The sequence below is a fragment of the Crocuta crocuta genome, unplaced genomic scaffold (genome assembly GCF_008692635.1).
Source record: "Crocuta crocuta isolate KB4526 unplaced genomic scaffold, BGI_CrCroc_1.0 scaffold20, whole genome shotgun sequence".
In the NCBI taxonomy this organism is placed as follows: domain Eukaryota; kingdom Metazoa; phylum Chordata; class Mammalia; order Carnivora; family Hyaenidae; genus Crocuta; species Crocuta crocuta.
In genome coordinates, this window is record NW_027527932.1 from 5,358,326 (window position 1) to 5,370,522 (window position 12,197).

At 42.2% G+C, this 12,197-nt stretch overlaps 1 protein-coding gene across 3 annotated transcripts in view; it reads left to right on the plus strand.

The window, feature by feature from the left end:
- The window catches only part of ASPH (aspartate beta-hydroxylase), a 187,669-nt gene that overhangs the window by 133,146 nt on the left and 42,326 nt on the right, over nt 1-12,197 (plus strand). For all 3 annotated transcript variants that reach the window (XM_077751811.1, XM_077751809.1, XM_077751810.1), the window contains 2 exons: nt 1,315-1,404; nt 7,221-7,358. In XM_077751811.1, coding sequence (XP_077607937.1) covers nt 1,315-1,404; nt 7,221-7,358 — 228 coding nt within the window. The remainder of the gene's footprint in view (nt 1-1,314; nt 1,405-7,220; nt 7,359-12,197) is intronic.

Here is a 12,197-nt window from a genome sequence, read left to right on the forward strand (position 1 = left end):
GTAGCAGTACATCTCACACTTCCATGATCCCTTTCTTTCACGTGACTTAAATCAGAGCCCTCAAATGGCAATCCACTGATTGCAAAAAGCTTGCATATTTTATTTGGCCAGCACAGTCCTATTAAAAATAATTTTAATTGCTTGCTTTAGTTAAGAATTTGAGCGTTTTATATAATCATGCAGATTTCTGATTTCTCTTGAAAGATCACATCTGGCCCACATCCCGGCATTGGAAAGGAGTAATGCTGTCCCCTTGAGGTGGCCTGCACCCCCCCAGCCTGTCTTGGCTCTCCCCAGGCCTCCACAAACCTTTATGTTCTCTGCCAGGACCCTCTGGGCGTGTGGGTTTCTCAGATTGAAAGTGTTCCCCTTACATTTCCTTTGACATAATAAGGGACTGGTAGTGCCCTCCCTGCTTCAGAGATGGGGACCCCGAGCGCGGGGTCTGTTAACCTGTCAGTCAGGAGCCCTGATCACAGCTCTCCGCCTCTCCTGAGTGATGCTTCTGTTCCTTGCTGCTACCTTGAAACATTATGCAAATACAGTTTCTTCCCGGTGAAGATAATGGGTTTCTCATGAAGAGACTTGGAAATGCAGATTTTTAGAAAAACTTTCTTGACATTTAAATATTTTTTTTTTTACTTTTGTCCTTCTTTTGCTTTTCTTAATGCATTCTCTTGCTTTAATATTTTTGTTGTTTTTGTTGTTTATACATACCTCAGTTCAGTCCTTATGCAGGAGACAGGGCAGAAATCAGCTAAATGTTTTAGGATAGGATTTGTTTAGTAACAACTACATTTTCAAGGAGTCCAGCTGGCTTTAATCCTATTGTAAGTTTTGTAAAAGAGTTCATTAACAGGTGAGGACACATTGTTTTGAGTAGAAAGACTTTGCATTTAGGCCTCTGTCACTTCAAAGATTTTATGAGCAACTAAACATTTAGGGTTGGAAATAAGAAGCCTCCAGATGATATGAGGTCACAGTTGGAGAGTAAAATAAATGGGATCGATCCCCAGTCAAGAAATTCTTTGGGATACTGAAATATGATTGGTTCCACAGAGAGGATTCATATACTAATTTTATGGGCTAGGAGACTATTAATTTATAGTAAATGTATTGTTAAATTTAGCTCTAGTACCTCTTTTTGGGTCTGCACTATAATGTTGACCAGTAACCTGATTGCCAAACTTTAATATTGAGATGAATTTTTCTGGTTCTTATGTTTTTATATGGTATGTAAAGATTAAGGAAATCAGTAAACTAAAGCTGGTATTTAATTTTTTTCATTAAATATGAACACTGCCCTTTTTGTAGGAAGGAATAGAATCTGGGGATCCTGGCACTGACGACGGCAGATTTTACTTCCACCTGGGGGATGCAATGCAGAGGGTTGGGAACAAAGAGGTAATGAGTGTGTGAATTATTTGTTCTCTTAACAGAGGGTAGACTTGGGGCGGGGGAGGGTAATTCTAGGAGAAATTAACAATTGAAAAAATATTTTGAGCATAGACTTTTAAAGGTGGTGATTGAAACTATTTAGCTATTTGTTAAGGTTTATTTATTTTTGAGAGAGAGCACGCCTGAGCAATGAGTGGGGGAGGGGCAGAGAGAAAGGAGACCATCTCAAGCAGGCTCCACGCTGTCAGTGCAGAGCTCGATGCGGGGCTCGAACTCACAAACTGCAAGATCATGACCTGAGCCAAAGTCAAGAGGCAGACGCTTAACTGACTGAGCCACCAAGGCACCCCCAAATTATTTATCTATCTAAACTTTAAAAAAAAAAAAACAAAAAACCATCCCAACAACTCCTACAAGCCTAAAAAGAATTTTGGGGATTTTTGACTTTTATAGTTTCTGCCAAAAAACTAGCTGAGTAATCATAAGAACAGCCTCTCAATTAGTATGTGTGAATGTATGTATGTGAGTGTGTGTGCACGTGTGTGTGTGCGCATAAAGTATAAGCATTGCCCTGAAAAACTTTTTAAAATTATCGAAATGAAGAAATGTCTCTGAAATTGCTTAAGTATTTTAAAAATATTTTAATAATGTGTCTAGATTTGTTTTTATTTTATTTTGAGGATTTAAAAAGTAGTTATTGTTTGAATGAAGTCTTTATTCAACTGATTCCTAAGCACACTGAACCCAGTGGTTAATTTTGTAAATTACCTTCCGGTATTTAATGACACGTTTAAGATGAACACCTATAGCTAGAGTAATGGCAGGTCCTGATGCAGAAAATGTTGTGGCTAAAACATGTTACATGGTTTCTTTGTGATTATTGCTTTTTTCTGACTACAGTGTCAGCTTCTTTAAACGTAACTTGAGATTATGAATCATGACGTCATACACTGAAGTTACCAGACTGTCAACAGTCATCATGGTTTACAGGTTGTTGGTGGAGAGGGAAGCCCACCTTTTCTGTCTTACATCATCACAAGGCTCTAGGTTGGGCTCTCCTTACAGTTAGGGGTAAAAGGGTGAATCTTTGTAACCATTGCATTCCATATATGTAGTAAAATGCAGTCGACCTCAAGGATAAAAATGAAAGATAACAGAGCCTCAGGTTTCTAAAATTAATAAGAACATGGAGCCAACTTGACACTTGAGGGAGGGCTCCTAAGAGCCGGGGCTTTTGTGATGAGGTAATTGCCAACTAGAGACATGAACCGATTTGCAGTAAGAGAGACTTGGATGATTGTCAGTTTTCTTTATACATTTCTATGTATTTGTCCCTTCCCCCTCTAACCTACCAGTCAGTCGACTGGAATAAAATGAGACAGTAGAAGTGAAGAAAGGAAAATAACTCGCTGATGAGTTCTCACTTTTGTGTTCCTTCTTTGTTTTAGATATAAATCCCCGGTACCTCCTTTGAATGAGAAGGATAAAAAAGATTTTGCTATGGCATCTAACACGGGATAAATGTTCCCGTCTGATTGCTGTAAATGTAATTGTCACTAATTAATTTATCTTTGAACTTCTTAGGGTCCAGGGCAAAACAGATAAAAGAAGTCTGTGATTTTTTTTCCTCACATCTTAGATGAAAACAGCCCTTACTTCAAGGGCAAAAAATTCACTGCTAAACATTTGTCAAGGGCTTGGGATTTGAACCTATGGGACTATTCTATCAGCTTAATTATCATCAATATGAATAGAACACCACAGGTTTTGAATTTAAAAAATTCACGAGGATTCATCCTTACAGGAGAACAAAAACAAGCCTATCGGAGTCCCATGGTAGCACATTCCCAGCATTGTGCTTCACACTCTGAGTTTACAGATTGGGAAGCATCCATCCTTCGTGTTCTGATGCATGGGGCTCGGCTCAGGCACCCAAAGGGGAGCAAACCCCCAGCCTCTGTGCTGCAGAACTTGACAATAAAATGGTTTTTGAAGAAGATTTCTCTAAAAGGGTTGTTTCCAACTCGCCAGCTGCGAGATCATGACCTGAGCCAAAATCCAGAGTCAGACACTTAAGCAGCTGAGCCGCCCGGGCGCCCCTACGCCATGATGGCCTCAGCAGGTCACCTACAGCGTTCACTCGCAAGTCCGCATGCTAGCTGGTCTCCTGCTCAGAGAGGCCAGACTCCTGTGTCTGCTGCCTGTGGAGTGTCACCCCCGAGGCCACAGAGACAGCTCCGTGGTGAGCTTCTAAACCGTTTTTCTTCCTGGGTTCCATCTCTCATTTGATGATATTGCCAACTTCTCTCCTGTGCGGTCACGGCCGCGTGTCGGGAAGTTCGCTTCCCCGGCGTCTGGGGCCCATCCCACCTTCCCGCTTGCTCGGTCTGTGTTGTCAGCCTGGGCGATGGCTGGACAGCCTGGCCCTCGTTTATTGCTTTAGTCTTACTCTCTTCCAGGACATCGTGTGCTCCAAAACCGTACAGTGCACAACTGCAAATCGTCCTATGTCCACGTCATGGCGTTCATAGTCCTTCACGGACGGCTCAGCCAGTCAGCCAGCCTTTCTCACCCCAAGTGTGTCTCATGTGCCGCACTGTGCACAGACCTGTGGGGGGGGGGGGGGNGTGTGTGTGTGTGTGTGTGTGTGTATAAGCCATTCCTGGCAAGAACTTGAAGTATAAAAGACACACATTGCTATAAACACATGTAAGAAGGTATCCACAGGTGATCTTTCTGTTCATTTTCATATCCTTGATTAGAGGTATAAAAAGGGAAAGAGTAAAGAGAAAATTTTCAGAGGAGTCTAACTTGATCGTTTAGTTTTCTAGCAATTTGTATTGTAAGAAAGCAGTCTGCCTGAATTCATTGGGTCCTCTAAATAATTGAATATTATTTTACTTTCATTGAAGGTGATTTCTTAAAATCCCTGACATATCACTGTCATGGTTTTGTTTCTTTAAACTTAAGTAGCAGAGGGATTAAAAAAAAGGGGGGGGGGGGGAGGTCCCGTACGACTAACTTTGAGTGTGAGAAGAGACCTTGTAGAAAGTTTAAACCCAGCGCTGTAAGCGAAGTGACTTGGCTGGGCCTCCAGCCTGGTGAATATGAAGTCCGGGACTACACTCTGACTTCTAACTCCTGAACTAGAGCTATGAGCTTTGCTATTTTGGTTTTCCTAAAAGAATTTTTTTCTCCCTTCTGACAGTGTGCCTGGTCCATAAAATGAATTGCTGCCGATTCAAAAATAAGCATTTTAAAAACAAAAATAAAAACAAAAAAATAAGCATTTCAAAAAAAAAATCACCTGTGGTAATTCATATCGCTGTTCACTTTAACACTGAAAGGTATAGGAAATAAGATCCTAAATTTAAATTGGACAGAAATAGCTAAAATAGTCAAATTAATTTCAAAAGTAAAGTGCTATTTAAAAAATCTCAGGCAATGATTAGCCATTTTAAGTTTCTGGCTTGTAAAGAAACTACTTTATGGCTACAACTTAACATGTATTTCAAGGAAAACATCTAAGAATGATTAGTATATACATTCTTAACTTGAGGTGTTATGGAGAAAGATAAATAAGAATATCACTTCTGATAGCTTTATTTTTCTTTTTTAATGATACAGAGATAGAAGGAGAGTGGATTAAGTTGCCAGAGCCTTGGGTTATAGTTCAGAATACTTAGTGATTCCTTAAAAATTTCTTTTAATTCCTTTTTGTATATTAGAGAAAGAGAGAGAGCATGCGTGCAAATGTAGGAGGGGCAGAGAGAGAGAGAGAGAGATGGAAAAGAGAATCTTAAGCAGGCCCCACCCTCCGGGCAGAGCCCAACACCAGTCTCAATCCCACAACCCTCGGATCACCACCTGAGCTGAAATCAACAGCAGACACTTAACCAACAGAGCCACCCAGGCGCCCCAAGATATTTTGCCTTTTTAAATGCCAGTTTCAGGGGCGCCTGGGTGGCTCAGTCGGTTAAGCGTCCGACTTTCGCTTAGGTCATGATCTCGTGGTTCGTGGGTTCGAGCCCAGCGTCGGGCTCTGTGCTGACCGCTAAGAGCCTGGAGCCTGTTTCAGTCTGTGACTCCCTCTCTCTCTGACCCTCCCCTGCTCGCGCTGTCTCTCTCTCTCTCTCCTAGAAATAAGTAAAACATTAAAAAAAATTTAAATGCCAGTTTCAGCATTTGTAAAATGGAGACATTTGAAGTTATTAAAAAGATCATAGCGATTACACACGTGAAAGTGAGTAATAACCAGAAAAGTGTTACTGAACATATGATGTGGTACTGTTATCACACTTGATTTTCCTAACAAAGGAAATTCTGACCTAAGAATTTTAAGACTTTTTAAAGGTACTATTTTTTACATGAAAGTATATCTGGAGTTGGAGCGCGCGGGTGGCTCAGCCGGTTAACCGTCCGACTCCGGATTTCATCTCATGATCTCAGTTAAGCCCCACGTTGGGTCCAACCCTAACAGTGTGGAGCCTGCTTGGGACTCTCTCTCTCGCTCGTTTTTCAACTGCTCCCATTCTGTCTTGCTCAAAAATAAATTTAAAAAATAAAACTTAAAAAAAATTTTTAATTAGGTATATCTGGAGTTTTATGAAGATATTCTTTTTGAGTATCTCCTTCATCCACCTGATATTAAATGCATCTGTTTAACTGATCAAAAATCTGTGTTTGAAATCACCCTTCACAAGTCACCACTAGCGCAGACTTGCGGTCGTGAAGGCAGTACTGTTGAGCACAGCACTGGAGGGCCTTCCACCCTGAAGACAAGGGAGCGCGCCCGGTGCAGCAGTCCTAGGGGGAGCGGGGGGGCGGGGGGCATATGGAGAGGGTGTCACTCGAAGGAGACATATGGAGCAGCATACTCCGCAGCCAGCTGTCCCCGAAAAGGCTAGTCTTCTTGGAGGCGAGTTGCATCATGTTACAACTAGACGAAAGCCACAAATGTTACCCTTCATGGCAGCAGAAAACCCAAAAAGGAACAAAGCTTCCCCTTTAAAAAAAGTCTCATCTGGGCTATCGCCATATTTATTGCCAGCTCAGAATGATACCTCCTTTCTGCCTATTTAATTTAATGGAGGATTTATACTCCGTTACCGTGGAGCCGGCTTCTGTAATGGGGAATGTGTGAAAAGACATTTCTTCTTAGCAGTCTAATTCAGTAAATGCAAATATCTTCGAAGAAATTATTTTTTAAAAGATTTTTTAATTTTTTTTTTTTTTCTGAGAGGGAGAGAGAGAGCGTGAGCAGGGGAGGGTCAGAGAGAGAGGGAGTCACAGAATCTGGAACAGGCTCCAGGCTCCCAGCTGTCAGCACAGAGCCCGACGAGGGGCTCAAACCCACAAACCATGAGATCATGACCTGAGCCGAAGTTGGACGCTTAACCCACTGAGCCACCCAGGTGCCCCTCGGAGAAATTATTAAATCGCAACCCTTTCCTTTTAAAGGAACCTTAAAACTAGAACTTGAGAAATGAAAGCCCAAAGATATAACCCACTATGGTTTCTTACCCTATTTATCAACTTGACAAATGCGTCCTCGGCTCTGTGCTGGACCCTCCCAGGAAGACCAGGGTGAGCACGTGGACCCGGCATTGCGAGAGCGAACCGCCTCACAGCGAAGCTGAGATGCATACACGCGGGTGTAATCACGGCTCATTATCAGCAACCCGGTCCAGTAACGCATCCTCACCAGTGTGACACATGTGGGCACCTGACTAGCAGACTCGAGTTAAATGTTACAAAAGCGACACTTTGGTTTTAAAGTAATAAACGTGCTTCGTTTGTAGTTCAGCTTTTTGTCCTTTCAGGCCTACAAGTGGTACGAGCTTGGGCACAAGAGGGGACATTTCGCATCTGTGTGGCAGCGTTCCCTCTACAATGTGCGTGGACTGAAAGCCCAGCCGTGGTGGACGCCGAGGGAGACGGGCTACACTGAGCTGGTGAAGGTGAGTGCTGCGCACACTCAACTCCCCCGTCATCGGTTCCCTCCCTACTCAGAAGCAGAGACTGCTTGCCACGGAGAGGGATGTCAGGGAGGAGACAGATTTTATATCCAGTGACGTTTGCTGGTAAAAGAGGGGCGCCTGGGTGGCTCAGTTGGTTAAGCGTCCGACTCATGGTTTCAGGTGAGGTCATGATCTCACAGTTTGTAGGTTCGAGCCCCTTGCTGGGCTCTATGCTGACAGCACGGAGCCTGCTTGGGATTCTGTCTCCCTCTCTCTCTGCCCCTCTTCTGCTTGCTCTCTATCTCTCTCTGTCTCTCAAAGTAAATAAAAATAAACTTAAAAAAAAAAGATTGGAAAAAGAATGTCTTCTCCCATTAGCCAAAAGTTCAGTTTAGACGGTGAAGAAAGGAATATTTCTTAAAGAACAGTTCTCAAACGTTTTGACTTTAGGAACGCTTTACACTCTTAAAACTTATGGAGCACCCCAAAGAGTCTCTAAATGGGGGGCTATGTCTGCCAATATAACAATTTGAAATTAAAACTAAAAGAAACGTGATATTTATGAATCATTTTAAAATAATATAAAATTTTCATTACGTGTTAATATAAATAACTTAAAAAGTAGCTTTGATTTCAAAACAAAAATGAGTAGTAAGAAGAGTGGAATTGTTTTTATATTTTTACAAATCTCTTTGGTGTCTGGCTTAATACAAAGCAAGAGGATTCTCACATCTACCTCACATATACATCATTTAGAGTAGTGATATTATCATATGTCAGATAACATCTGGAAAATTCCATTGTACACCGTGAAAGATTTGGGTATGAAAAGGGCAAATAACATCCTTGTATTGTTAAGGAAATAGATTTGATCTTGCAGACCTCCTTGAAGGGCCAGGAATACCCTGTGTATCCCTGGACTATACTTTAAGAACCACTACTTCTGAGTCAATTTAAAAAAAGGCATTAATGTTTCTAGAAAGTGTTATGGCAGATTTGTAGCATAGAGAAAGCAAGTGATTCTAACAACTTAATGCCAAAAGAGAGAGAGAGACAAAGGGAGAAAGAAATTGGTAAATTAATTGGTAAATTTGGTTTTGGTAAATTAAATCAAAAGAGTAAAAATGTCTGTGATTTTGGTAGAGGCTGGTCAAAAGTAAGGCTGGTAAGCTCTTTCTTCTTCTTACATGTATTAAAAAATAATGGGAGGTAAATTAACTCATAGTTTAATAATGTTATTTTCTACTCAGTGTAGAAGGTGACATCTGCCTTATAGGTCAGATGGGCTTCCGTCCAACTTGAGAATCTAACTGCCATATAGACATTGTTTGTATATAACAGTCAGCGGATTTTACTTCTCCAATATGTGTTACTTTCCAACACCGCCAAGCAGCTCTCCCGTTCTCAGGGGACACTGACTGAGTGTCCTACAAATGTAACTCAATTCTGACACCGTCTACCTGGTTCCACAGGTTAAGGCCTCAGTCTCACAAGACTGCGCCCATTTCAGACACCAGTTGCAAGTTCAGGTTATCACCTGTGATTCTGATTGGCTCTGACTGGAGTTTCCCACAACTCCCTCCTTGGGCTGGATTACCTTACCAGAGTGCCTCACAGAACTCAGAAACATTCACTTAGGTTTATCCATTTATTGTGAAGGATGTTATAAAGGATACAGATGAACAGCCAGATAAAGAGGTACCTAGGATGAGGTCCAGAAGGTTCTGAGTACCCCCAGGAAACGGGGGTGTTGCTCTCTCTTGGTGCGTGGATACCTTCATCAACACAGAAGCTCAGCAAATCTTGTTCAAGGTTCCATAGTGCTTAGTTGACAGACCTGTTTCCCCAGCCTTAGAGCTGGTGGGTGAGGCTGAAAGTTCTAACCCTCCAGTCATTCGGTCTTTCTGGTAACCACCCCCAGCTTATTGAGGGCCCCCATTCTAAGTCACCTCATTAACATAAACTCCGTCTTGTTCAAAAAGGGTTCCTCTAAATGGCAAAGACACTCCTATAATTCAGGAAATCCCAAGGGTTTTAGGAGCTCAGTGCCAGGAATCTGAGACACACATCAAATGTGTATCCTGTTATACCACAAGTCACCCCGCTTTATTTATTTTTTTTATCATGCATCACTTATAACAAAGGATCATAACAGTTACTAGATACTGACATGTTACTAGAGTCCCATTCAGTCACTAATAATTAGTCTAGTTTGTCATCATATCATTTGAAAATGTCTCCCAGGGCAAAACCACTCAGGTTGGCACGCCTCCATTACATCCCATCAGATTCCAAAAGTATGAGTGGTCCTAGAAATATATGGCTTCACCATTTTAGGCATCTGGTATAATTGAGCTAAGAGACAATATCTCTTGCTCAGAGCCTCTTTTGAGGTGTTAATATAATATTGGATTTCCCTCCATTCCCTCCATTAGAGAACCTGTTCGTTCCTTCCCTTACCCCCAGCTGCTTTTCCTCTTTCTCTTCATTTGTACTCAGAATGTTTCCCCTTTTGGAAAGCACATTCGGTTGGACCATTGTGCTGGCCTAGATAGCAGGCCGTGATACTAGCCTGGCAAACACCCGCCGCTCCCATGCACATCGGGGAGAGTGTGGAGATGATCACCAGAGGGCTGTTCTTCCCACCAGCCAGTGTAACTGCCCCATTCATTTATCCAAGAGAGGTGAGAGAGGAAAAGCAAGAGTAAGGAAGTATTGATAATTTTGGAGTTTTGTGATAGATACATGAAATTTATACCATTCTGTCTACCTGTAGTGTTTTACATTTTTCCATTTGTTCATTGTTGTTTGTTTAAGAACATCTTGAATGAAATATTTAAGATGTATAAGACTTCACTGATGAATTTTTTCTACTGGGGAACAAAAGGCTCAATGTGGTTTCAGTTTACTTACATTACATAAGCATTACTTGCCCATATTTATTCTGTATTTCTTTGTAAAAGCACACTACAGTCATCATAACCCAGTTGTAAAGAGGCCACCGTCAGTTAGACTTGAAATATTTTATAAGTCAGAAAACCATGGTGTGGTGACAATGAATGCAGATCAGTTTTAAAAAGTTCTATATCCAAAGCAGAAATAGTAGAGGAAAGCCATCTTGCTGGATAAATCTACTACATTTAGCACTGGCAGCAATTCCTTCCATGGTAAAATCTCATCCCATCTCAGATTGTTTCACCCTGAGCTCTTCTTTTTTTTTTTTTTTTCNCTCTTTCCATGTTTTAGCTATTGTGGAGAGTGCTGCTATGAACATTGGGGTACATGTCACCCTGAGCTCTTCTGATTCTCTTTCCACTCTCTAATCTTTTTTATCTCCTGGTCTCTTTGTGAGTTTATTTCCCAACTAGAGCTTTTAGGATGCTTTCAAGTTCAAGTAACAGAAATGCAACTGGAACTCGGCTTAAGTAGCAAGGAATTTGATTGACTCCGGTGAAGGGAGCCTAGGGGTAGGGCAGACTGTAGAGGCTGTGCACCAGGCAGAGGATTTCCTTGTGTGGGCACTTCGTCCCCAGCCAGCTTTGTCCTTGTGCTGGCTTCCGTCAAGATGGCAGCCAGCAGCACCTGATACAGAAGGTCAGAAAGGGTTTGAGAGCTGCATGGCATTGTTGAGCCACTATGCCAGGCCCAAATAGCCTTCTAGAAACCTCCTAGCAGACCTTGTCCTGGTGGTCATAACCATGTCACATGGGCACTCACAGTGACAAAGGAGTCTGGGGGACCAGGGAGCTGGCCGCAGGCTGGGGCAGCAAGCTTCCAGCCGAGAGAGAGCGTACCTCTCCATCAACCAGGGTACAAAAGTCTTTTCCACCAGTCTGAGCCAGTTATGTCCCATTTCCATTACTGGCAAGGTGCTATGAGATGAAAGCAAGAGATCAACTCCTGAAGCCAAGAAAAGGTCAGATTTATCTGAGTCGAATGGGTTATCTGAGAGGAGGTTAACACCAGAATGATGTGATTTTGAAGTGGTGGTAGGGGTCCAGAGCTGATGGCCGAGAAGGAATTCTGGAATCGTCTTTGGTTCAAAAAGGTGGTTTTATTAAAGTATGGGGCTAGGACTCCTGGCTGGAAAGAACTGCACTGGGGTTGTGAGGAGTGACTGACTACATACCTGAGAGCTGGGAGAGAGCAAGGAAAAAGGAAGAGTTTCCAAAGGGCTTTCATATGCTAACAAGGACTCAGAAGATACTGGGTGCCTTGCTAAGGTTGAGCTGAAGTCTTTTCTCCCTCCGCAAAGCATTAACATTAAGACTTCAGGGAGTCCCTGGAGGAATGTTGTTGTTGTTTTTTTAATAGTTTATTGTCAAGTTGTTTCCATAGAACACCCAGTGCTCATCNTCATGGTTTGCCTCCCTCCGTCTTCCCCACTATTTTAACAGAGGACCTGGAGGAATGTTATACTCTGTATTTACCTCAAGTATTTGTCAGTGGGCTTCAGGTTATAAAGAAATTTAATTTTATCTTCCATTTCCTTCTGCCTCTGTTTCCCTCATCAGAACTAAATCAACTTCTGTCAGGAAGGAGGAAGAGGCACACCGAATGTTTGGACAGTGGCCTCCAGGGCTCAGCGCCCTTGCTGAGTGGGAACATTCACTCAGAAGCAAACACTGTGCTCTGCTTTCTGTTTTCCCTTTCTTGGCGTTCATTTTCTTAAAAAAAAAAAAACAAAAACAAAAACAGAAACAAAAAGNGGGACAGTGGCCTCCAGGGCTCAGCACCCTTGCTGACCGGGGACATTCACTCAGAAGCAAACACTGTGCTCTGCTTTCTGTTTTCCATTTCTTGGAGTTCATTTTCTTAAAAGAAAAAAAAAAAAAAAAA